This window comes from Diadema antillarum, unplaced genomic scaffold (assembly GCF_040938485.1).
Source record: "Diadema antillarum isolate AM-2024a unplaced genomic scaffold, OU_Dant_1.0 seq00001649_RagTag, whole genome shotgun sequence".
NCBI lineage: Eukaryota > Metazoa > Echinodermata > Echinoidea > Diadematoida > Diadematidae > Diadema > Diadema antillarum.
The window spans coordinates 139,998-167,342 of NW_027272350.1; the positions used below are offsets into that span (position 1 = coordinate 139,998).

General features: G+C 39.5%; 1 protein-coding gene across 1 annotated transcript in view; it reads right to left on the minus strand.

Moving 5' to 3' along the window:
* The window catches only part of LOC139711365 (arf-GAP with coiled-coil, ANK repeat and PH domain-containing protein 2-like), a 58,058-nt gene extending 31,682 nt beyond the window's left edge, over positions 1 to 26,376 (minus strand). Inside the window, exons 1-9 of the mRNA XM_071623256.1 lie at positions 26,279 to 26,376; positions 23,773 to 23,830; positions 22,203 to 22,261; positions 20,999 to 21,059; positions 19,834 to 19,887; positions 18,389 to 18,447; positions 17,593 to 17,776; positions 11,964 to 12,008; positions 10,291 to 10,386 (exon numbers count right to left, since the gene is read on the minus strand). Coding sequence (XP_071479357.1) covers positions 10,291 to 10,386; positions 11,964 to 12,008; positions 17,593 to 17,776; positions 18,389 to 18,447; positions 19,834 to 19,887; positions 20,999 to 21,059; positions 22,203 to 22,261; positions 23,773 to 23,830; positions 26,279 to 26,376 — 714 coding nt within the window. The remainder of the gene's footprint in view (positions 1 to 10,290; positions 10,387 to 11,963; positions 12,009 to 17,592; positions 17,777 to 18,388; positions 18,448 to 19,833; positions 19,888 to 20,998; positions 21,060 to 22,202; positions 22,262 to 23,772; positions 23,831 to 26,278) is intronic.
* Positions 26,377 to 27,345: the final 969 nt, after the last annotated feature.

Below are 27,345 nucleotides of genomic sequence, written 5' to 3' on the forward strand. Positions count from 1 at the left end.
GAAAAGAAAGCAGGAAGTTTCTCATCAATATCTACTGGAAGGACTCATAATGGAAAGTTTGCCTTTGTGTCCTTGCGTTAAAAAGATGTTGATGTTAAAACTCCTCAAGGAATACTTAGGATAACAGAATAAATAAATACATTCATGCTTATTGAAGCAAAAAGAGTTATCTCATTTTTACATGCTCTGTACATATGCATTATTTGACTGATTTTAGTTGTCAAGTCTATTAAATCAGTTCCTTCCATTTTTATTTGTCTCTCTTTTGCAAAATCAATATGTTTTCTCTTTACAGTATTGTGCACTTAGTTTGTAATGCCAATGATGTATCATTTCATAAAATATACAAACTAAAACACTCTTTTACTCCACACATATAACAAACAAAACAGAACAGGGGGATACACTTACTTGTGGAGAGAGCGCTAGTCCAAGAATCCGAAACATACCGACACAAGAACAGGGACTTGGTAAACAGCACATCAAATTCTTTTCCAAATCCAGCATTTAAGATGTCTTTTTGATTGCAAAAAGAAAAAGAAAAAAAACAGCATCAACAAATGAGAAGGAAGCTGGAGTATCCTCTCAAGTTTCTGTAAAGGATGCTATCCTCTATTAAGTATCTGCAATGGATGCTCCACGGATCAAGATCAAGTAATCCAATACCATTAATCACATTCCTCCAGTGTTGATGTGTGCACTACAGACTGAAGACTGATTACTTGCTGGCTGGCAGCGCTCCATGTACCATATACTCAAAGTGGTGTGGTTCCCAATTTCGGAAGCTGGAAAATTAGTCCAAAGGAGTCTTCTCTGCGGGAGTCGTCTATCTCTTTTGCCGAGCACTCCAAACACAATTCAGACTGCTGCTACAAAACCTGACACGGTACAATGCGAGGACATCTGTCGTCGCGGCAACATGTGTGAATGTGAAGCGACGACGACAGCAGCAGAGTCAAGGTATGTGAAATAGATGGGCTTGAAACAGCTGTGAGCTCAATCTCTGGCCAAGCGGTGCGAGAAAAATATTGTATACTCACACATTCTTTTACACGATAATCTGTCTGGAACTAATTTCTGCTGGCATCCATCCCCATGTAGCGAGCATCATCGACACCTCGCGCCTCAAGAGCAGCCGAAGACAGAGATATCAGCTGTTTGCGAAAGGATTGGGGCGGGTTCGCGAGAAGCGTGCCAACCTTTTCAACGTCTTGTGAGTCCGACTTGTGAAATACTGTAGCTCTTCAAAGAAGGTACTTGCACTTTGCACCAAAACAATTACCTTTCTCTTCCACTTTAACTGTTACTTTAGTCTTGGAAATATTCCGTTTCATGCAATTACGATATCATCCAGAAACACAAGTCTCTTGATCACTGAAACAATGCCTGGCACTTTAAAAAGGCATGGATCCCTTCTAGAAATTTTGAGAAGGGGATCCTGCTTCTGGGGGATTCCTCGTTGCAATGGAAACAAAGTGATCGTACCACAGAGATGCAACAGTGCTAAGCCTGTTCAGCACTGATTCACTGCGGGGGATGGGAAAGAAAACGTGGTCAAAAATCTCAACGCACCACAGCTGATGTACATGTACAGGATCTCCAAAACATGTGCACATGTACAAGTACTGTGCGTGGGAGACAGAATATGCTACACAACTGAAAAAAACACAACAACATTAATCCTGTATGACCTCTCGTCAGTGACAGTCGTAAGCGCCTTAAAGCAATTCCAAGGCCCTCAGGCAGGTTTCAACACAAATGCGACCCTCGAAATGTCATCGCGCAAAACAAGTTGAGGTCCTTGCCTTCTACACATCCAAACTAAATCCACAGTGAAAGGGTGGGAGGGGCTCCTAGCAGAGAACTGTCATGATCATACGGAGCAAAGGATTGGCACAGTTGTCACAACAAAACTACAGAATGAGAGGGGGATAATGTAGAAAATCTGAAGAAATTTTTGACAAGTAACAGCTTGAGCTGGATGGAAGGCTTCTTGAAATCCAGGCAAGATTAGCTGTGTGGTTTCTCGTGTGTCTAAACTCTGGAATTTTGACAAAATGAGTCACATTGCATCACGATACACCAGTATAACTCCCAAGTATTAATCCGACTTATTCACTGGGGCTCCGTCAGCAGGCGAAACTTGTCAAACGATTTCAAAGAGCTGCTCTGAGGGGTTGACAGCTATACAGATCATGCAGCATGGGGAGCACTTTATTCCTGAACAAAGCATCGGAGTGAGCTCTATCATCGTTCATCAAGAAAGCGACAAATCCTGCTGGCTTGAAATTGTCATTGCTGGCTGAATTCTTCAACATCTGTGAGCATGAACAAACTTGAAAACAATGAAAGAGTATTAATATTATCTCCACAAACTGATGTTACATGCCCTCAAACACTTTTGTGGACTTCCCAACATCAGAACTCTATGAAGCATGAACTTTCTGCACCTTTTTTTACACAATTTGTCCACAAACAGCTTTGGAAGGGTGTGGACAGAAAGTGAAAGACTAGGCATTGCAAATTAAAGAGCAGATTTTTTAGGTGTGCCCGGACGGGGGCAGAGTGAAAGTTTTGCCGGCGTGTCACGAGGCAACAAGGCAGATGATGCAAAGGCTGACAGAACGTACAACAATGGCACTTGGTTGAGGGCGGTCATTCTACCGAGGATGCTGCGTCAAAATGCAAGTTTCCCCGATTACAAGGAGTGGCACAGGTTTGATCCTCTCCCTCCTCCCAGCAGCACGGCTTGGCGGAGTGATCAAAGGAATGAAGGACGACATAAACACTTTAATAGAAGGGATTTCCTTCTTAGGCTGGACTGACGTACGTGGGCAGACCGGTACGTCCACGCAGGGACGACTTCCACCGACGGGATGACTCGTTCGCTTGCTCGCTCGCTTGCAGGCAAGCAAATGAGTAGGAGGGGATATGGGGGGAAATCTGACCAGTTGCGGACCGGGACGGCCCGTCTGGCATGTACATAGAGTGCTCCTCCGGGCTGGCTGCCAACTTTGAGCCACTCGCTAATGCAACAATTTAACGAGAACAATTTTCTGACAACTCCAATTAGAACAGGATTCGGGATTGTCAACTTCATGTAGGTGGTACCGGAGAAAAGAGGAAGTGTAGATATACAGACTGTGATGTCTTTTATATGTCATCCAAAATATTATTTCCTTCCTATCTTCCAGGAAATGGAAATGAAATTACAGTAAAATGGGCAAGTCTGCGGTTTCGCTCTTCCTTTTCACAGGGTCGGGTCGCACAAGGGGCCGAATACAAATGAAAGGAAAGATGCAAGAACATGAGAACTGGTGAAAGTATGCCGCATACATCATGGCCATTGTTTACATCATCATATGACATCATGAAGGGGCAGCAAGGTGCTCAGTCAGTAGCATGTCTACCCTTCTATTGAATGGTTCAGGTTCTGGCGCAGGTTCAAACCCAAGTGAGTTTTACTGAGCAATGTTGTGTGTTATCATACCGTCCCCTCTAGTAGAGACAAAACACTCTGTCCCTCCAATAGGACTATACAATTGAAGTCCCGTGCATGTAAATATTGCAAGCACGTAAGAGATCTTTGATTGTTCGTTCACTTTAATATTGCAAAGTACAGGGTGCATAAAGTGGCAAAAACAGGTCTACCCCAAGTGCCCACAACACCCCTGGACCCTCATGGAAGACCAGCTAGAGCACCTGGAGGCATTTCAAGAAACATTTTGTCAGATATTTTGTCTGACAAACTGTTAAAAGCTACTAAAATCCTTGCATCTGATTGGCTGAGAGCAAACTTGTCGAACAAAATGCTTCATGAAATGTCCCCCAGAATATGGGCTATACAGATATCTTGTCTGATGGAAAATGAAAAGCAAACAAGCATACAAAGCCTTGTATCGTCTCGTAATGTGTTGGAACATTTCTTTCAGCTGTAGGACATGTGGTCAGCTTAAGCTGCAGGTGTTGCAGTGGTGCCCTTGGGAGTGTGGAAAGTAGTCTTTGTCAAAGACCCTCATCTTGTAGTCATAGCAACCATTTAAAGAGAGTGAAGGATTATCGAACAAGATGGAATCAAATATCCAGCATAAGGCAATCTCTAGCAACAGAGCCTTTGGAAAACCTGTCTGAATCCCTCAACTCATGGATATGAAATACCATATTTTTCTACTAGTGTTAGGCAACTAGACTCACAACCAATAATACAGCTGTAGGCCTATTCGAAGAAGGTTATAATGCATACTGATTTTGAACTGACCATGGATAGGCAACCTTGCAATTTCATTGGTCAAAATAATTAAGTTATCCACTGGTGACTTATACTTGGCAGAAGTGTTGTGCCACTAAAGTTTGTTTGTCTGTTTTTCTTTTCTGACTCTATTCTTCAATCAAAACCTGCCATCGCACTGATGCACTTGGCTTCAGTTATCTTCACTCCCGATTGTTACTGCAAACAGCGATAACTGTATGTAAAGGGCCCTTGAAAAGGGAGCTTTGTACGTACAAAGAAAAAAAAATCATGTCCTGCCAGAAATTCCAGATACGACTCGCAGCAGGTCACAAATGCCCACATGCTGCAGAGAATTGCCTTTCTCTTGTTCGATCAATTTCTTGCAGCTGATAAAAGTAAAAACATTGAGGGCGAAGACACTTTCTCCCCGCGATGTCCTCAAAAACGGCCGCGGGATTATCCTCTTCGACCCCCGGGGATACTTTTCCTTCTGGTTGCGATCACTCTTCATCACCTTCCTGTAAACAACTGTCCCAAAGGCCTAAAAACTTCACTCCCTGTCCCCCCTGCCGTTGTGATGAAACAACAAACACATCCTGAGTGTGTATGACGAGGACTCCATATTAAAGCTGCAGTGCATGTTTTGGCCAAGAGTTCAAAGCAGTTTGGGGGAATTATTTACATAGTACCATTATTTCTTTCTTTCCTCTGGACCAGTAGTTTTACCCATGTTATGTAGTACTTTTAAAAATACACATGATAAGCAAATACTTGTGCACCATGTTGAGAAACTCCTTCAAAAAGGCATGGAAGTGCCTAAAGAACCCACATTTCTGAGCTCATACAGAGACAAGTATTATATAAAGGATGACATGTTTTGAGTACTTATTACTCTATTTTAAAACAAACATGCAAATGAAGCAAAAACCCAACTATCCTGATGCTCTCTCTTGAATTTATGAGTGAAACTTTTAGAGTGTTTTTTTTTTTCTTTTTCTTTTAGAATCTTCACAAAATGTTAAACGGGTCCAGAGTTTAAGAGTTTGGATATATACAAGCTTCATCCCCACAAGCTATCACTTCATCATCACCAAGGTAGAGCAAAGTTTGAAAACCCATATGTATTACCAATGTTTCATCAGCACATGGCAGAGAATGAAAGAGAGAGAAGCCCTATTTTAAAGTAGAGATTAATTCTAACGCAATGCACCTTTAACATCACGACTGCTGAACACACTGAGATCAGTCCTTAGACTCAGACCCTCGTCACAACAAAGTTTGCATTAACCCCTTTTGTTTGCCAACACGTCTATTCCTGATTAAACACTCATAATCTATGTTGTGAATGGCTAATGCCCCCTAAACTTGGCCATAGTAACAGTTGGACAAACCCACTAGAAAAGGTACATGACACTGTAATAGCCCCAACAAGGCTACCAAGATAAAACACAGATTAGCAAGACTGCATGTTTCCAGTACTTTGACAGAAAATAAGTCTCAGAGCATCTTTACCCACTGCAGCCGAAAAACCGTGTAACCACAGTACGTGGCCATTGGCTTCACAAAGCATGGTAAGGGTTAAGACGAAATAGAAAGCATTTTTTGTGTTCCCAGGCACACGCACTTTGACACACTTTTGTCTGCTTGTCGGAGGTGGAGTGGAAGTTCACAGAGGGGCCCTTGCCACTGCAATGATGAATATAGGGGTACTCGTCACCCCGTCCCCTTCCTCCCGACCGACCCCCACCCCCACCCCTTTGTACCATGCTTTACAATGGACAGTTACTGTATCTGCTATTTTTGGCCACAGTTAGCAGTCAAAAAGGTGAGTACATCTTTACAAAGCGTTAATCGCAACTAACGAGACGAGATATGTGTCATGCAATTATATCATATGTACACGGTGATTTTATGTCCCTCCTCTGAAGCAAACAATACAATATGTACTTCAAGGGAAGAACATAATGACAACACAATGAAGAATAAAATGAAAAGAGAAACATATAAGAGATCAGATATTTACCCAGTTCCCTTTTTCACTCTCATCTTATTTAATTACTTTTGAAATGACTACAACTGCATTTACTTGATAGATTGAAAAATGACTGAAGTTTAATAGTATTTTTTTTCTCAAGTACATCTCGCTGTCAAATCAAAGTAGGTGAAATGTCTTTGGTAATGCCCTGTGCAAACTGTAGAAATAGTATTTAATATTCCTGTAACATAGAAAAATGTTTTAATACAATTATAAACATATCTGCAAATGTTCCAATTCCAATTTGCTAATCCAGCGAAACCTCATAATGACGAGGACCTAAGAACCATGACTAACACTTTGCTTTATCAGGTTTCTCACTGTTTCAGGGTACAAAAATAAAGAAACATGAAAAAAAAAAAAAGTTTGGCCCTGCAAAATTACCTTGTGATAAAAGGTTTTGTTACATCTGACCCACAGTATCTATGACAAGATTTCACTGTAGTAACAAGCAACTTGAACTAGCAGGTTAACTCATTCTCGGGGGAAAGAGCCCACGGTAACTTTGAACTCAACCTGCCTACAGTAAGTGCATATTATAGGTATGCACCAACTGTGGAATAGCTGCTTGTCAATGCATCAGGGATATCAACAGTTGTGTGTTAATCACAGAATTATGTAAAGTTTCTGACTGCATAATGACACACTTTGATGACTAGCCCATTGTCAGCTTTCATAACTTTCTTTTCTTTTTGCTTTTATCACGATCCAATCAGACACTTGCGAGGCAATGACATCATCACCCTCATGCATGATTGTGACCAAGCTCATTGTTTCATGAATAGACTTGAAACTTCAAATACTCCAATTCTTTCCCACATGGTGCATGTCCAATGAATATAAATGACTTGAACTTTCACTGTTGTTCTGTTGTTTCAATAGTATTCCACCCATGGAAGTCAGCATGAATACAAAGTGGCGTTCTACTTGAAGGCAGCATGACGCATGCATAATGCCAGTGATGTCAGTGGTTTTGATTTCAACTCTTTAAGTGCCCCAAGCTTAATTTGCCAATTTTTCTCTTTTTTTTCTTCTCATCATCAGCATTCAGTAATTCATCCAAACCTGTCCTACAGGCAGTGGGGTGATTGTGAAGTTAACCCGTTGAGGACGCGTCCCGAGTATATTCGGGAAAGTGTCTATGGGAAATACTTGTTGCAGCAAAATCAGCCCATCCTCAATGGGTTAATATCAAGCCCACACAGGAGTAGCAAAGTGCCTCATTCCAATAGGAAGGCCATGGTAACACAATAGGGATTAGGGGGATTAGGTAATCTGTACTCATTGACAATCCATTTCCAGACATCTGCTCCAATCAGCAAAGAAAGCACTCCAGTGCCCACGTCAGTCCATGAAGACAGCACAGTAAGGGTTAAAGAGATGGTATAGTATTGGCTGAGGTGAGGATTCAGCTTTTAACTTTATGTGACCCTGCACCTCAAAACAAACAAAAAGTCGCAGACATGAATTTTTAGTTAAGACCATATTCTGAAAGAGCAGACTTTAAGCTTTAAAATGATGTATAACTCAAATCAAATGGACTCTCATAACCTATCTAAATATTGGAAAGAAAGCACAAACTCAGGAAAAGTGTGAACTGAGAAAAGAGGCTCTGAAGTACAGTCTCTATTCAAGCGCTTAATCTTTACCAAACCGTGCTGGCTGTGCGATGAATGGGACAAAAATCAGGAAGTAAACCAACAGAGTAACAACAATGAACGGATTATCAGATTAAACAGAAATTAAGCATGCCTCATTAACACATTCTATCCATAATTAATGCCACCTTTCAAAGCAGTAGCACTATCCTTTCAAAAGTTATTAGAGTTGAGAGTGAAGAGTGTGGTCAAGGTTTTTCAAAAATGAAAAAGGGATTCTAAAGACACACCTAATCACACTATTCTACAAAAAAATGTTCGAGATGAACTGCTAAAAAAACACTTTCCTGCCCGTTTTATGATACCAAATTTTAGCACAATGTAAAAGAAGACCCGCTCTTTCAGAAAATATGAAAAAGTCAAGTTCGGCTAGGTTGACCCATTTGACTTATTTTCAGTCCTCACGCAAAATCAGTGTGTGCGACTTTATGTTCGTTTTGAGGTGCACGGTCACTTATGAGAGATATTCTGAAACCACTTTATGAAATGTTAAAGAGCATACAATTTCAAGAGAAAATCAGTTTTGAGATGGCCGAGATATCCAAAAACAAAGTAAAACAAAGTGATCCTCTGCATTGTAAACAATGATTTGCCCCCCCCCCCCCTTAGAACAAAAAATTTAATCTATCTTGACATGTGGGTGATCACACATGCAATAAGTTCATTATTGACCACTAGAAGGAATTTGTGTTGTCCTACCACTAAATTGGTTCTATCCCAAGAATAGGCCTATGCACCTGTCGTGGTGGTTCATTGCTGTAACCACTAAGAGTGCCCCCTCTTATTTATTCAATGATGGACAGCAACATACACTAATGTGGATAGATTGATGTAAAGAACAGTGTGTATTCGTCACAATATCTGCTTCTTACCAGTTTTGCCATTGCATAATTGAAGGAAATGGAACCATCTAGCATCTTTGCTATGAAAGGAAAACTGCAATTTGATTTCCACAGGAAGAATGAGTTTTCTTTGCACCTTTCATAATCTCACCAATGAAACCGCCTGTTGGTCAAACAGCTTTGATTGCCAAGACTTGGCCTGATGACACATATTGACAAATATACAAATTACAAATATGTACCAGAATGTTTAAAGCTCACACAATAAAGCACCCCCTGGACATGCTGAACAGATTTTGTTGAGTTAAAACCTGAGCACCACATACCACTTTGTTATAACTATTCAAAACATTTTGAAGGTTTGAAATTTTGACAGAAAATGGGGAGGAAAACCAACTCTCTATTTTCACACACACACACACACAGACACACACAGACGTCAAATTTCTTGCATTTTCCACAATTCACCTCATTTTGCAATTTTCTTCACTATCATGTCTGTGGCTGAATCAAGGTACTAGCACTATCTGTGATGGGAAACATGCATATTATTGTCTCTCTGTCCACTGGGAATGTTGTCTTCATAATGCACAGTACTTTTTTTTTTATCTTTAACTCAAGGTCTATGCTTTCAAAACAGGCAGGATTAAAATGCACATTACCAATTGAAACTAATATAATCCAAGCCATGTATTGTGTGCTACAATGAACTGATACTATAGTCCTCACATGGGGCTAGCAATACAGATTTGAATGTACTAGCTTCTTCTTCCTTTGCTTTTACCAATCCATGGCTATCTCATTCACCAACAGAGGGCACTATTCAAAAAGAGCTCACTGAACAGATTGGGATCTAATACCAAAGCAGGAGACCTTTGAAAAGATAATCACGGTTGTTCATGTTTCGGTTTGGTTTTTGGTTTTGCCTAAGACTTTTTTACCATAAATCTTACATATAAGTCACACAAATATACTGTATGTCCATCATAAAGCTAACTGGGGGATTCTTTAATGAAAAATATATTCTCTAGGTCTGACTTAAAAAAGATCTTTACCTGCTCTCCCTTCTCTTGTCCTTTCATCTTCTCCTCTCCTTCATCCTTCTCCCTCTCCTTACACTTCTCCTTGGCTGCGTATGCTTGAACTTCTTTTTCTTGAATGTTCTCTTGTTTTCTTCTTCTTCTTCTTCTTCTTCTTCTTCTTCTTCTTCTTCTTCTTCTTCTTCTTCTTCTTCTTCTTCTCCTTCACTTATCAATATACTAATGATAAACAAGTCACACACACTGTACCTGGTAAGATTACACAAGACGGAACAAGCATTGTCAACCCATGTGATCAAAGCAGTCAACATTTTGATACCCTGGACCAAAATAAGCTTATTACAGTGACCACAGAACAAAATGCATGTGTGTGCAGTGTGTCTGCGTGTTTGTGTGTGTGTGTTGTAATGTGTATAGATTATAATCATGAAAATTACATTCACCCACACAAACAAACAAACCAGCAAACAGACAGGAGGCATACCTTTGTTCCAAGTTCCTTGAAGGTTGGCGTGAGGTCCTTCAGCAAGTCGTAACCCTGGTGAAAGAAGGTTTGCTGAGCATGCATGAAGGCCAGCAGCTGTGGTGATGAGGAAAAGGAGAGGAGACAAACATTACGAGAGAGAAATGATCAAAGCAGACGCAGAAAATTTGCATGACAGTCTATTACATAGAAAGGCATAATATGTCTGCGTGTGTTTGTATTTCTCTCCGAGTGTGTCTGTCTGTCTGTCTGTCTGTCTGTCTGTCTGTCTGTTTACATGTACCTAAAGTCAATTATGGATACTGTACAACCTGAAACTTTTGTGTGCATGAAATTTGTGTGAATTTTTCTAGGGGCCAAGATTCAAGAAAATTAAACGCATGCACAAGTTTTTGCGTGCAATGAGGTATAGAACACCAGTAATATAACTCACAAAAGTTTCACGTCACGAAAAAGCTTAATCGTTGGCTCCCACTTGCAAAGTTTCATGCTGCGAACATTTCTGGTTTTACAGCAACTGCTGGTACAACATACATGTACCTTTTCAACAGACCATGTCTGTACTGTATAAAAATCCATGAATGTTCCTGTTTTTTTTAAACCAAGTTTATAGCCATTTCATTCACCTGCTCCCTCCAATTAAGTTTTTAAGGCGGAAATTCACTTTAGCAATCATCGGTTATTGCTAGGTAGGGCAAGCCTCCAGCAAAGTTCTATGTTGTCTTTCAACGCAATCTTTTGTGAACAAAGTATGCATAGAATTTGAATACATTACAGAAATAGTCGATTGGGAAGGAATTAGTGTAAATGTGTGTGTGTTGTGGGGACATGAGGGATACAAGATACATTTGTGGCATCACACTGTCTCAAAATTTACCAAAGATGGCCAATTTTGTATGAAGTTGGCCCCAAACTTGGTTAAAAGCCAATCAAGAATTGAAGCAAATACAATGCCTACAGAAGGTCACACGATGACATCCGAATCACATTTAAATAGGCTTCAGGAAGATGTGAATCTTGATTATAAAGTGAACCTTCAATAGATCTTTGAGTTTTCTTATTTTCCTTGGGGGGGGGGGGGGGGGGGGGGGGGGGGGCTTGCCAAGATTTTGCTACTACTATCAAGGGTGCTTCCGGAGTGTGAGAAACTCCATCGGCAGTTATATGATGGCTTATAAAGGTACCCTAGCAAATGACAGGAGGTTTATACAATCAGAGCCGAATTTGAACAATTCCTTTATCATGTGTCCATATTTTCTCTATTTCTGGATAGTGTGACACCTAATAATATGTACATTGTACATTCATAAGCCACTACCTCACACACCCTGAGTAAATCCCTATAGGGTTAGTGGATAACACACACAGTTCTGGAAAGCAACAGGTTAAAGCACAAGATATTCAAAGTGACCACAAGAATTGCATATCAGATTTGAGAATGGTTTCTGTCTCTACGTTCACATAGAATAGAAGAAGAAATGAGAAAATATCTTTTTGATGCAAACTAGAATTGAATGCACCGGTACATACACTGTATGCTACTTGAACATTAACTTTTAGCACTTTGTCTTTGAAAGCAACAAAATGTGAGAGAGATATCAAATCATTTAATATTATACTATTCATTGCACTATAATAAGATATTGCAATCTAGCAGGTATTTGTTCACTTACTGTGTTGAGCACTTCATGTCTCTCCTTTGACTGAACAACGTTGATCTGGAAGAAGAGACAGAGCGAAAAAAAAATGTCAACTATGAGCATACATGCTTTTGTACATATATATGTACAGAAATTCATACACTATGAGAACAAACGGCACATCGTTCTCATACCACATTGGTATACAGAGTCATTTACCAACCCTGTACATGTCTGTATCAAAGTCAATGACATGGGGCCAGTACTACTGGGTGACCTTGCACTTATTAAAATGTACATGTACTTACAGTATAACAACGTACATGAATGCCTTTCAAAGTGAAACCTTGTGCAATTAGAAAATTGAGCACCTCATTATGAGTTCAAAGAGTGGTTCATTATACAAACTAAACTGAAATTTAACTGAAATAATATTTGCACTAGGCATGACACATGATATAGCAGTCTAAAATGTTACAAGTTTAGCTTCCTTAAAGCCATCGCCATTTACATATTTCATACATTTTGATTCTGCAAATTTAGCAACACTTGTACTTAATGATTGCACAGGACAGAGCATGTCTGATTTCATTTAGAATATGAAATATGACATACAAATCATGCTTCAAATTCCCCATTATTGTCACTGAGTGAATGACGCTAATTTCTTTGGCCTCCCAACCTTTCAGTGTGGTTTTTCTAGAGCTAAACATAGTAACATCAAAAACATACAAGAGGGTTTCCTCTTTCAAAGAGCGCTAATGACTTTGGTTACAACGTAAACTGTAGAGCACAGGAAAGAACTTGACGCAAATTGTGCCACCGGAAAAAAGGAGGAGAAAAGAGGGGATTATAATAGAACAATGAGCTTTCATTTTCTTTAATACGCCGTGGAAGAGTTGTTTGCGTACTGACTCATAGCTTCCTTTCCAGGCATCCAAACCACACAAAATATAGAAGCATTGAAAATTCAAGCTCCCTACTGACAAAATCAAACTGAACTCCACAGTGAGTATCTTGCTGGCTGTACACACATACAAGTACAGTATTACCAGGGGAGTTTAAGGGGGAAACTTGATTCAAACTATTAAAGTGAACCTAACGTGGAAAATCTGGCAAAGCTATGGTATACATATGCAATAAAAGAGGGTTGTGAGCAAGTATAATTTTAATTCATTACCTAGTAAATTTTAGTATGGCATCCTTTAACATCTGAAAGTAGTTCCCGTAGACACACATTCTATGGTACTATTTCCATAGAATAATTTTCTTCATTTTTATGTAAAATGACTTGAAAATGTGATTTTTAGTTAGGGTATAGTTTTAATGCAAAAGAAAACGAATCTCATATTTTGAGGAAGTACATTGTTTATTGAAGATAGAATACAGCTATATACTGTAGCATATTACAGTACTGTATAGTAATAGAGTAAAATGTAGTATGATATAGTATAGTACAGTATAGTATTGTAGTATCTAGCATAGCACAGCATAGTGTTTAATAGCGTAATTCACTGCAATATCAGAAAATAGCAGAAATGATTTGTGATTTTGCAAACACAGATGGAAAGTGTTCTGCTTAAAACTTAATTGTACATCCTTGACACATGAAGTAGAATCATGCCGAGAACAGGTCGTTTACGAAAGAAAGAAAAAATTGTGATATAGATTGGCACTTTTGATAGGCCTACCCTCAAAAAGCATTTCAAACCCTTTGAGGGGAATAAACTTTATGTCTCCCTCCCATGCTAGTAATGCAATAAGCTGTAATATTCAATCCCACTCCCTATGAGAGCCTTTTGACTTCTATGCAAAATCTACAGGGATGCTAGGATCTCGGACGCAAGAGGGTTAACATCGCCAAATGCTGCAGTGAAACTACATTTATCACTCTAGGCGATGATAAGGTAAGACCGAAATTATCATCACACCACCTTATCGATCGGTGTCAGCTACAGCATGTCATAGCAGCGAGCAAAAAGCTACCGAAAAGCGAAACCAAAGTAAGTGTTTGTCTACTTAAGAAACTATCGTGTGAGTCAATCTTAAAGATACTGCGGTGTCGTATGTTGGTGGCTCAATTTTCAACTTGTACATACTCGCCTAACCGAGTTGTTAATCATGTTTACATCGATTTAAAAAGTACCCCAAAAAACCTTCAAGTACAATTTAAAAGCTGAGAAAGCTGTCCATTACAAAATATCTATAAAATGGATGAAAGAAAATACCAGCATGCTTGATTACCCACACCTTAAAAAATAGGTTCATTCTATCACTATTGCCTTTGAGGATAATCTGAGGAATTCTTGGTCATATATCTTAATATGTTTTCTAGCAGCATTTTAACAATCACTTTCAACCACAATTTTCTTGCAGCTTTCATTTTACACACAATATCAAGGATACTCTCCAGGGGCAGATCCAGGAATTCCATAAAGGGGAGGCACCTTTAAACATTAAAGGGGGTGCACATACCCCCGGTGCGCCCCCTCTGGATCCATCACTGCTCTCAATAATGCAGGACCATGCAGCTAAGATTTCTCAAACAGGAAGTATCGTTAAATAAAGGTACATCCTTGTACCTTTAACATTTGAGAAAGAAAAATACATGGACAGCAATGACAGATAAGGGTCATTTTTCTTAAGGGCTACATGGGAAGATAAAATAATGCCCAGACATGAGTAAGTTGATCTCAGTATCAAAACTAGTTGCTAGCAGTCTATCACAGACAAACATGGGGAAAGAATTCCAAACAGATTGAACATTAAAGGTACTGTTTACCATTGGGAGCTGTGATTTTAAAAATGTTCGAGTTATCACATTCGATGCATGGGAAAGTTGTAGGTCACTTGTATCACAAAACAACCCACAAAATAAAAAATTTGCAATAAAGCCTAAGATATATTAAAGGAGATATCACCATTTTTCTCACTAAACCGTAACTGTAGATGGTTTAGTCTGGAGACAACTTTATCATAACTATTGCTCACATTTTGTATATTTAACGATACTTTTAAAGACTGATTATATCAATTCCCTCTTTTACACTCAGTGGTTGTTTCTCTCCCTAACTCACATTTTAGAACTATTTTGAAGCACTAAAGCTGGGTTTTTGATTCATCTGCAAATGATAAATAATGCCTTGAAAGTTTAACACTAGCATACTTCCTTTACTTCAAGAAATCCACCGAAGTGAATTTGGTGAGCACTATTCTTTCTCTCTGTTTTTTCACTGAACTGTGATACCTCCTTGGCTGCATTAAGCAAATCAACAAAAACAACAAGATCAAATGCAAAGCAGCATCTTTTGTGCTAACTTTGAGCAATCAAAGCAAATGGAAGTCAAAAGGATTCCCTCATCTCCCATCCCACCCCCCCCCCCCCCCCCAAAAAAAAGAAAAAGAAATAATAATGGCACTTTCTGGTCAAACAAATCTCCATAAATACATCTACTTGGAAATATGTGTGAAATAAAAAATACATAATATATATATTACTTTCTTGAGGAAATATCAACATGAGCAATACTAGTGATATCTGTTTGCTTTGCTTGCTAGACCAAAGTTTCAATCTCATTCTGTCATACAAGTGTACAGTTACAGTCGTCGTAATCTGACGACTCATTTCCCCTTTGAGATTTAAAACATTTCTACTCCAACACACAACCTTTCACATTTGATTGGTGGCATACTTCCTTCTCACTGATAAAAACAATAAAAAATGGTGTCAGATATACCAGTACCCGGAACAGAGTGCTTTAACGTTGGTAAGATCCACTACATAATGTATATGTACCTGGTACGATACAGTTGTGACACTACCCGCCATGTCACAGTGGCGTAGCATACCGTTTGTGAATGATAGCAGGAAATTCTATAGTCTTGTTTAAACTGATATTTCCATGTCTGTAAATCCATTGTGTGAATGTTTACGTTCTTGCTAGATATAATATCTTACCTTAACATTTTCATAGTTCTTTTGATTGTTTTTGATTGCCTGTTACACCTTTTGGGGTCGGGGCTGGGGAAGTGATGATTCTGAAGAATTGATGAAAGTCAATTCAGCTAAATTAAGCCCACAATTAAAGGGGATGGCTAGTAACCGATCAGTGGGAATCAGTGGGAATGCTGAGGGATGATTGTTCCAATCCTTGTGGGATTTATTTAAGAGTACATTATATCTACTGATGTGTGAAAATTATTTGCTTCAGAACAGTCTCATATTCAAGTAATGTGCAGATTAATGCCCCGTCACTGACCAGGGACGCTTACCTGGAAACATTAAACTGCACATTACTTGAATATGAGACCATTCTGAAGCAAATAATTTTCACACAAGAATAGATATATAGTGTACTCTTAAATGAATCCCACAAGGATTGGAACAATCATCCTAAAGCATTCCCACTGATTCCCACTGATCAGTTACTAGCCATCCCCTTTAACATGTGGAAGCATACTTTCGATATCACATGACCTGGTGACTGAATCACAGGACCATCGGTCAAAAGGTCAAGGGTTCAAGCGACAGCCCGAGAAACAAATGACAAGTAAGGGGGGAAATCCTTACTGCCACACTGCTGCTGACCAAACCACCTGTCACTAGGCATCACATGGAAGCAGGGGTAAGTTGGGGGCGGGGGTGGGGGGGGGGGGGGTACAGAAGCTAGGGCAAACTTTGGTATGATGAGCCCTGAAAAGGCCAGAGACATAAAGGCTAAAAGACGCAAGGGCAGTTTAAATCTAATCCATGGTTTGAATTAAGTCCATGAACTAAATCATGTATGACTTGGGCATCACCTACATACAGCTCAGCTCAAACTTGGCCCTTGCACCTACAACCAAAATGTTGACTGCACTTTCTCCGTTTGTGACACCCTTCTCTGGAACAACCTCCCTATTCACATTCAGTCCTCCACCTCCATTGACATTTTCAAAAAGAAACTCAAAACCAATTTATTTTAAGAATAGAACTGATTATTATGTATTGTGGATTACAGTAAAATGAGGAATGTTCGCATGCATTTTAATTTTGCAAATTTCGCGAATGCCAAGATTCGCGAAATCAAAATGCACGCGAAATTTTTTGTCTACACTATATGCATTGAACGCCAGTGGCAATTCGCGAAAATTTCATGCCATGAAAAAGGCCGTCAGCTCCAATTCGCGAAAATTTCGTGCCGAGAATATATCATGTTTTACAGTATTAGTTTATTAGGTTATTAGTTATTATTGCATTAGTAGTTGATTTATATGTTTGTTCTTTTTTTGATAACTGTATTAAAAGCACTAAGAAACATGTTTGTCTTATTGAATAGCACTATATAAATTTTCCATATTATTTATTCTTATAATACTTTCTACATCACGTCAACATGTACACTGTTTACACCAACACACTGTCACTATTGGTTGTATGCTTGGATGCAATGACAAAATCAAAACTTGCAAAATCCACAGACAAGATTCAGGTTACCTTTAGTGTGTGAATTCAGGCTACAATCTTTTAGTTTCTGCTACCAGGACGCACAAAAGAAGAATCAAAATAAGAGTTTAAAAATGTGGCTAATATCTAGCCCTCAAGGAATAGGCAGAAAAAAAGAGAGAGAGTACAATGAGGGTCAGCATCTGCCACTTTTGATTGGAAGTACTTTTGTGATACCTGGAACACGTAGTCGAGAGCGGTGTGGCCGAAGGCAGACCTGGTTGCTGTGAGAACATTGACGGCTTCTTCCGCCTCCTGGGGTTTGGTGCGAACAGTCTGCGCATTCTTGTTCAGGGCGTTGTCGTAGTCGTCACTGATACGGTAGAAGACACGCTTGGCCTCTTTTACCTTTTTTAGATCTCTGTTAAGTGAATGAACACAACAGAAAATTTGGAATAAACAAGAAAAAAATATGAAGGTATTGCTTACTCTGTATTACCCTCAAGAAAAAAAAAAAGACATTTAATTTGAGAAGCAGCAGTGCTCCATTCCATTCTATAAATATCCTTTAGGCCTTTTCTGTTGCCATTATGTACACATAGATAAAAATACACGTTGTATGTGTGTTTGTATTTTCAAATAATGTATTATAGGTCCTTGAATATGAAGTACAATCTACGAAGTGGTAATTGATTGTACACTTCACAAAACTGGCAAAATAAAGATTTGAGCAATTTTCTTTACACAGCATAATTATCTTGGCCATTTAGGTCTCGAAGCTGTGACAGGCCATGCATATATTGAATGCACTACAAAGATTAAGTAGGCTATATGACAGTTCCCTGTCAACTGATGCGCATATTTACACCTACATGTACGGTCTAATTTTCACTACCATTCTACATTTGCTGCTACAGAAGCAGTCATCCAGCAATGCCACATACTCTGAACAATCTATTGAGACCCAAAATCATGCTCTGTGAAATGACATGCACGACTGGTAGATTACAGAATAACCCAACACTGTGCTCACCCTTTGATAAAAGCACTCAAGCTTTTGGAAACTGCTCTCAGCGCTTGGTCTTCGAGGATCTATAAAATTGAGAGAAGAATTGATTGGACACAATGAATTAGAATAACAAAAGAAAATTACAAAGAGTTTTTCAAATACACTCTCATATCATATCATCATCATGATGCATATTACTATAAATATTTTCCTCCTCTTTAGGTGCGTTTGAGCCCTCTCCTAAAGTGAACCGTACCGCACTGTACCGTGCCTGCGCCAGAGGAGCGCTCGAATGCTCCTAAAGTGTACCGTACCGTACTGTACCGAGCCAAAAGTGGACCACTTCCCGATGTGCTCCAAAAGCGTACCAAAAGCGTACCAAAAGTTTGCTGTAAAGCATGCGCAGATCATGCGCATACGTCACAATGCAAAGACATCAGTTTCTTTGTTCGGGACAGCTGTAAGTAGTTCAAGCGCACCAGGTGAATGACCCTTTGGCTACAAAATGCTTGGCCTCTTCTAAAAGTAGCTCACAAGGTACGCTTTCTCAACAGAGCACTCGAACGCTCAAAAACTAGCACAGTACGGCACAGTACACTTTAGTTCAGTTCGGTACAGTTCGCTTTAGAGCGCTCGAACGCACCCGTAGTCACACCATATATCATTTCTTCATCCTCCATAATCTTAACCTCCTTTTCTTCATCCTCTTTTACCTTCATCTTCTTTTCTTCTTCATCATCTTGTTCTTCATCCATCCCATCCTCATTTGACTCTTCTACATCCTCTTATATCTCATTCTCCTCTTCTTACTCCTCCTCCTCCTCCTCCTCCTCCTCCTCCTCTTCTTCCATTTACTGGTCCTCCTCCTATGTTTTCTCCTTCTTTCATCATCCCTCTATCCCTCATCACCTATAATTTCATGGATTTCATCACTACCATCTTCACTGTTGCCATAACTACCACATGAAAATGCTGTAGTCCTTTGGACAAAGCTCTGGTCACAAAACACCAGAACCTGTGTTCAAATCCCTGCTCAGCATGTGCATCTTCGACAAGATGTTTTCACAACAGTGTCCCTCTTAATAGCCCAGGTATATAAATGGATACCTAGCATTAATACGTTGAGGATGAGTCCTGTGTGTACTCAGGCAAGAGTCTATGGGAAATGCATGTTGTAACAAAATCAGCCCGTCCTCCATGGGTTAATGGGGCAATGAAATTAACACGGCTCTAAGAGCAATGAAGTCTGCAAATGAAGAGGCTACCTTGAGTGAACAAGACCACATCATAATTTTCAAACCCATTATCATCATTGCCATATTCACCATCGTCATCACCAAACTGAACAATATACAGAATAGCATCCTGAGGACCACAAATTACTTGTATATATAGAAGTGACATTTCACCCAACAAAAATCAGGAACACAAGATGCAATGGACAGGCTGAAACACAAGAAATAACTTACTGCTTGGTAGTTCCTGGATTCGTTCATTGCACCCATAAATTTCAAAAGGTAGTCCTGAGTATGTAAAGACAACATTGGGCCAGGAATTTGAGAAAAGAAAGAGAGAGAAAAAAAAGGGCAACATTACGTTATGTAATCTATACTTGCTGGTAATGAAAATGGAACAAGAGCAGCAGATTTTAAAAAAAAGAAAAAAAAAATCTTCATTACACGTGTTTGTAGAATTGTTCCTCCCCGCTATTAATGATGATGAATAATAAAGCTCACACTGGTAGTACAATTTCCCAAGCTAATGCTCCTGGCTTGACACAGTGTTATGCAGATAAAAACATAACCTTTGATATGCTTGAATTGAGGTCACTAAAGCAGTGACGAATGTGGCAGGGCGTACACAGTGTACATCTAACTGACAACAATTGTACAGATTACGAGAGAGATAATATTAAACTGCTACTCTGTACTTTGCTCTGAAAATAATGACTTCCCGTCATTTTGAGAGCTCAAAATGGTACTTTGATATCAAACATACTTTTGTACACTTTATACTTAATATCTCTTACTCTCAAGTGCTGGAATCTATTGATACTTGTTCTTCTCATAATCAAACTCTAATAAATGGAACTCCATAAACTTTCTACATTGTAGTGATCTAAGGAGCAGTTTCCAAGAAATGGACATGAAAATAAACCCAACTTAAGCAACACCCTCTCTCCAAAGAATATTCTTATCTTCACAAGAGATAAATACAGTACATGTACATGAACCTATACAATCTCACATACATGTACCTGTGCATTTTTCCCCCGATAGCATTTTACCAACTTGAGCTTCTCTCAAGGGCCATATACTGTACTATATCACCTGGGCCCTGTTTTATGAAGAGTTAAGAATTGATTATATAGTTGATTTCAACTGTAAGTATATGGCAGCCTGTGTGGTAAGGAAATTTAAAATTGATTGTGTCTTTTGATAAAACAGGGCCCTGCCCATCCTTTGTACAAGAAGCCAAATGGTTCCTCAATCACAGTGTGGAAAACCCCATACAAGCTATTAAAGATGACAGGCTGATTTCTTCTTTCAAAGAAACCCCAGTCCCTTTGAAACAATGACCCATCTGGGCTCGAGTAAGCAGTTCTTAATCATCTTCAAAGGTTGCTGCGCTCACCTGGACAAGATCATCTCCTTTGAAGTACTTTGTTACCTCATTGGTACCAGTGATGAATGACCTGTGTGACAGACAGCGATCAGCAAACACTCGATTAGAATCACACTGTAAAGTCCTTTATTATAAAAGATTGTCACAGTTCTCGAGTTGTCAGTGGTGTGAGAGAGCTTTACATGCATGCAAGCATCCAGAGACTCCAACTCTCCCGCTTTCGACGGGAGATCTCCCACCGAAAAATCTCCCGTTCTCCCGCTTGAGATTAAATTTCTCCCGCCCTGGCTCTAATGTCTCCCGTTTGAAATGATGTCTTACTTTTTGTCTTTGTATGTTGAAAAATAAGCCTTAGATAGCACGAGAGAGCATCAAGAACCCTAATTATTAGAGCTTCCGCTGGGCCCAAGCGGGCCCTGGACCCCGGCTGCAAGGAACTTTGCGCTCGTGATACGCGCTTCACGCACATCAAGTTGGAGTCTCCCGTTTGCCACGAGTTTCAGGCGGGAGAATCTCCAGATCAGAAGGTGCTTAGGGTTGGAGTCTCTGAGAATCATGTTATCCTTTTTTTTTTTCTGTGGTACTACCATAGTCATGACTAAAAGGGGACATACACTTGTATATGCAATGTACATAGGGCATCCAAAATTTACACATCTATAACTCACGGAGATTTCTCAGAGTGATCAGGTTCTGGAGTCCTGAGTGTCACATTCATTTCAATGGGCAAAACTAATTTCCAAATCAGGGAGACTCCAATATTCTCTTATCTAGACACAAAGAGACGTTGATGTTTTCAGTGGCTCCATGACATTTGCTCCTACAACAATTGCTCTCATGAAACACCTGCATGCTAAGCCAAACATAAATTGTACCTACCAACATCATAACCCTAACCCTTATAATAATCCTCACATTAAACTAAACCTAAAACCCTATCACAACCCTAACCCTATTTAAACCCCAAGTCCTTAGAGAAAATAAGACCGGAGTAAATGTCATGTCAATGTTTTCAGTAGGCCTCCTTCAGACAGAATAAAGGACTAGACTTGGCAACTTTGTATATTTGAATAATCCCATCTGGTCAGTTTTTACATCTGGATTTTCTTCTGAATATACCCCCTCCTTTCAGGGAGGGGTCGGGTGGGGGGCGGGGCATGAGGTGTGAGGTGCAAAAAGCTGAACACTTTACCTCTAGTTTTTTCCAACTCACCCGAATGCATTGTTGTAGGCCTTTCCTGCTTCCACCATGGCATTGCACAACTTTACAAGCTGTTGGTTGACACATGAGGGAAGAACAGAACAGAGCAAGAGAGCATAACAAGACAGATTAATAGATACAGTGTAGACAGATGGATATTAGTTGAATTGATATTACAGTCACATTTTCAAATTAGGGAGCACACTGCTTGCTTTCTGCTATTACCTCGAGCAAGACGTACATGTATTTCAGATTTCTTTTTCTCTCTCTCCACTGGAAAATGGGCACAAGTTTATTCAATATATTCATGCTGCTGATCCACAGAGGCCAGCCTAACTCTTGATAAAGTTTATAAGGCAAAAATCAAGTATACACACACAATCATTTTGCAGCAAATTGTGTAACTGCACTACCCACAAGTCGACACAACCCATCGCCATAAAATTTTTATAAAGTGCTCAACTATTTTAAACAAACACATCCCAGTATATTCTATACTTTGTGCATGTACCTGTATCCATCAAACTTCTTCATCTATACACATACACACACAACCAAACAGTACATTTCCTGCTACAATAACACAGAGCACATTAAGATCATCTTTAACCACAACTGTTTCTTTGGGGGGGGGGGGAACTTTGTGGGAAAAGGATAAGAGGAGATCGTTGTTCTATTTCCTCATTTGCACACAACTGCCACTGTAGCCCATCTAATAGCTATTACACTATAGCTACTGATACCACAGAATGATATGCTACAGTGTAGCTAGTTGATAATCTTGGGTAATTTCAGGGAATTTCATACAGAGAAATATCAACAAGTTAAGCATTTTTTTTTCTGAGATAACTTTAGTAAAGTGATAATACGAGGTAGCAGTGCTCATTGTTGTAAAACATTTACTGGTAGATGAAACAGGAATGTACAATGTGTCATGTACATGTATGTCACTGCAAAACTTGCACACTTCCCAAAGTATGTTTTGATCTGTATCAAACAACATGTTTAAGTTGGGATACCAGATAAACTATCAAACACTATGAAACTTCCACAAGATACCCCCCTCCCTAAAAAAAAAAAAAAAAAAAAAAAAATACATTATGTTCATAGCCCTTAAATATTACACTACTGTAAAAGTGGATATTTTCATATTTTTTTTTTATATTTCTAGCCTGAAAGTACATCTCTCAGAGGTAAGCACAAAGTAGGAAGTATGTTGGACCACTTGAAAAAAATACACTGCTATGTGATGGATAGTACACCGTGTATTTCGTGACACCGTTCATGCTCAAATTTCACATGTGTATCTGCATTAAATTTACCACCCTAAATAACATGACATATTGCGGTGTATTTTGTGGTGTATTCTATGGTGCATTTGCATATTAACCTTAGTGTTGAGGACGGTTTGATCAGGGAGGTGGAAAGAGATTTTGCTACAACAAGCATTTCCCACGACGCTTGCCCGAGTATACTCGGGACTCGTCCCCAGTGGGTTAATGACATTATGAATTACCAAACAAAATACCATGGTATTTTACTCTCTAAAGTGTGAATTCCCATTGTCGAGTCTGGTACGCACCTTTTCCAGCTTGTGCTCCAGATCAGCAATATCTGTCTCTGCATCTTCCAGAGAAGCTCTGAAAAGAATATAAAGAGAAAAACAGGAAATATAAACATATTTTGAATTTCATATCCTTTGAAAAAAACAAAAACCTTCTAAAACCTTGTCTGAAAAGTCTGCTTGTGTTGCCATCACTTAAATATATGAAGTATGCATCATAGTGTGCATCAAATATTCCCAAATTTTTGTCACTAGCCAACATGAAAAAGTAACTGCATTTTTAATACAGAAATCTATTTGTTCAATACAAAACATTAGAAAACTACAGTATCAGAACAGAGACTTTGTCTAGACGAAAGAGGGGTCAAATTCAGCACAGTGTACAAAGAAAAGTTTGGCTGCTGGTAATGCTAAAAATATCCATTTCCTGCAAGTACATATAAATTGTATCTGCGGTGTACAAAGTGACTTTGCCTATGGTGTGAGTTTTACGATACATATACAGCAGTATAAGATATACCAAAGAGCTACTACTGCTGTGGGGTTGTAGCTCTTTGGATATACTACAATTTTTGTAACATGTACTTCATGCAATGGAGATGAAAACAACAATCAAACAGTATCAAGGACAGGTCAAATGCTGCACATTCACAGAGACTCCAACTTTCCCGTTGTCGACGACAGGAGATCTCCCGCCGAAAGCCCATTTTTGCAGAATCTCCCGTTCTCCTGCTTGAGATTTAATTTCTCCCGCCCTGGCTCTGTGTCTCCTGGTGGAAAGGATTTCTTTAATTGCTATCGTATGTTGAAAAACTTAGCCTTAGATAGCAACAGAGAACATCTAGAACCTAGGAACTTCGCGGTTCACACACATCAACTTGGAGTCTCCCATTTGCTTGGGGTTTAGGGCGGCACTGCCGGGAAAATTTTCAAATCAGAAGGTGCTTGGGGTTGGAGTCTCTGCATTCACAGCATTTGAAAGACATTTTAATGTTAAAGTTAGTGTGTCTCAGTTGCAACTGTACATCCTTAAAATTACTTGTAGACTCCTTTCATTAGCTGGTATGTTGTAGAGGTAGGTAATTCAGACGTTGACTCAGAATTATAAAACTGGAAACTTCTTTATCTAGGCGTGTCTTCATCAGCCCGAAGTTCAAACTAGCGGGACATTTTGCGGTCTTAGAAAATAGCCCGATACAGCGAATGTGCATCTTCATCAGTTCGAACAGCCTGCTTCGGGAAATTAGTCCGAAAATTGACGCATGCGCACTTTGCAATATTACTCTGCCTGGCTCGCGGTTCGAAAGTGGATTTCCCCGCTCAAAATCTCCTATATCACCGTATGTACGATTCTACAACCAGGGAGGTGAGCAGTACAGCAAATTCTCTCCAAAGGGATATGAATAACGCTACTCTTTCTTCTGTCCAGTGAGGCATCTTAATGAAATTAACGGATTGCAATGTTTAAACAAATCCAAAATGCACACAATCTGCAAGAATCTTCAGCTAAGGTAGAGTGGACCAGAAGAAGAAGTTTACAAAAAAACAGCTAGCATGCACGGCACTGAGTTTTAATAGGGAGGTGAGAGAAATCACCTCCCTGGTTTTAAAGATGACAACAACAGTAGGCCTATAGTACACACATGTGATCCTTGAATACACCGTGCATGTAATGTACTATACACAATCGCTAGCTGCTTGTACATGCGCTTTCCATTGCCAGCTGGCTAACCAGAAGCGTGGAGGGATCGAGAAAATTTCGGGCTGATGGAGACGCACCCAAGATAGCGCGCTATTTCACGAATTAGCGCTCTAGTTGACGAACTACATATAGTAGACCAAGATTTTGGGGGAAATTTTCCCGATCAAATAGCGCGCTATCTGCGTCTTCACTACACAGATAGCGCGCTATTTTGACATCGGACTAGTTTGGTAACCGCAAGATAGCGCGCTATTTTGAAACTTCGGGCTGATGAAGACACGCCTTATGATAGAGGGGGAATGCTATGGATTTCGAGTGAATTTAGCCAGACCCTGAAAAAAATTCCATTGGTTATCCTCACTATGACACGGAGGTGTATTCTTGAATGACATGGGGTTAGTACAGTAATAGTTTTATTTCTTTTGTAAAAACTCGGAGTTGTATTACAGTAAGGTTTAATACATGATGTTGGGAGACATCATTTTCTGACCCTGAAAAATTTTGTGATGTTAACGAAAGGATCATGTACGACCTTTAAAAGTTTCTTCCATGCATACACAAGTATGCCCCCTACCTACAGATATGTACAATATGGTGTGCGTGTGTGTGTGTGTGTGTGTGTGTGTGTGTGTGTGTGTGTGTGTGTGTGTATGTGTGTGTCGGGGTGTGGATGGATGTGTATATATGTGCATGTGTGTGTGCAGGGAGGTGGGAAGAGACCTCCCTGGTGTGTGTGTGTGTGTGTGTACAGTGTATGTCTATTTTGGACTTTGATATGAAAGGGGAAAAGGACCAGCAACTCAGGATAGGATATCATAATACTCATAATCCCCCAGTAGGCATTGGCATAGGGTGTATCCGGTCTCCAGCTCAGTCAGGGCCTTCCACAGACTTTTGCTACTTCTGTGTGTCAGAGCCATTATCACCCAGCGGTGGTAGCATTTCAGCGGAAATGGGACTTACGTAGCCAAACTGGCATGCAGAAAGTATATACAACTTGTAAGCCACTCCAGAGTTTAGCAATGGTCTGCAACAACCTCTCAACCATGGCTTTTCAAAGCATTCATTAATCTTTTAATCAGTAGCGCGTACATTGTATTTTAATCTGTATCTAGAATGACACATATTCTACATTTAATCAAGTATATATATATACATGTGTATATATGCAAGAATATTAAAAAAGTGATTATACTCCACAAAATACACATCTGCCATACAGAACATCTACACTTAGTATAGAATACCAGTGATTCTGACTTTATACACCGTATACAATGCAAAATCTGAGCTGAGAGATGTATAGTGTATACTTTTTTCTTTTTAATCATTTCAGAGAATGAAAGCTGATTGATTAAAAATACCTTCCGTACCTTATTTGCTCTTCTTACACTGTGGGTTTTCCCATGCTACAGAAATACCTTGCCAAATCAGACGCAGAACGGGGTGTAAAATTTACACACGGTGTACGATCACACTCATTTATCATGAACTCAGTGTACATGTAATCAGTCCCTCTGATAGGATCAAAGGCAACACACCCACCTGCTTCTACCAACACAACAGCATGAAAACCTTTAGTCTGATGACATAAGATCAATGAGCAATCTGCAATTGATAAGCTCATTCTACATCCATCGGTTCCTCCCATTATTAGAGTTACTGTATGTGTTCTACATTAGTCTCAGTTCCAGACCTAAATATTGTTTTAGCCTGTTTTTTTTTTCCATTTTATTTTAAATAGCACTTCAGTTAAAACATAACGAAAAACAGTAAAAGATGAAATTCAAACAAATGCATGAGACATCATTCACTATGACAGGGCTCAACACAAACTTGTTTCTCTGGTGGCTTGTTCGGGCCACAAAAAGCTTTGAAATATACATGAG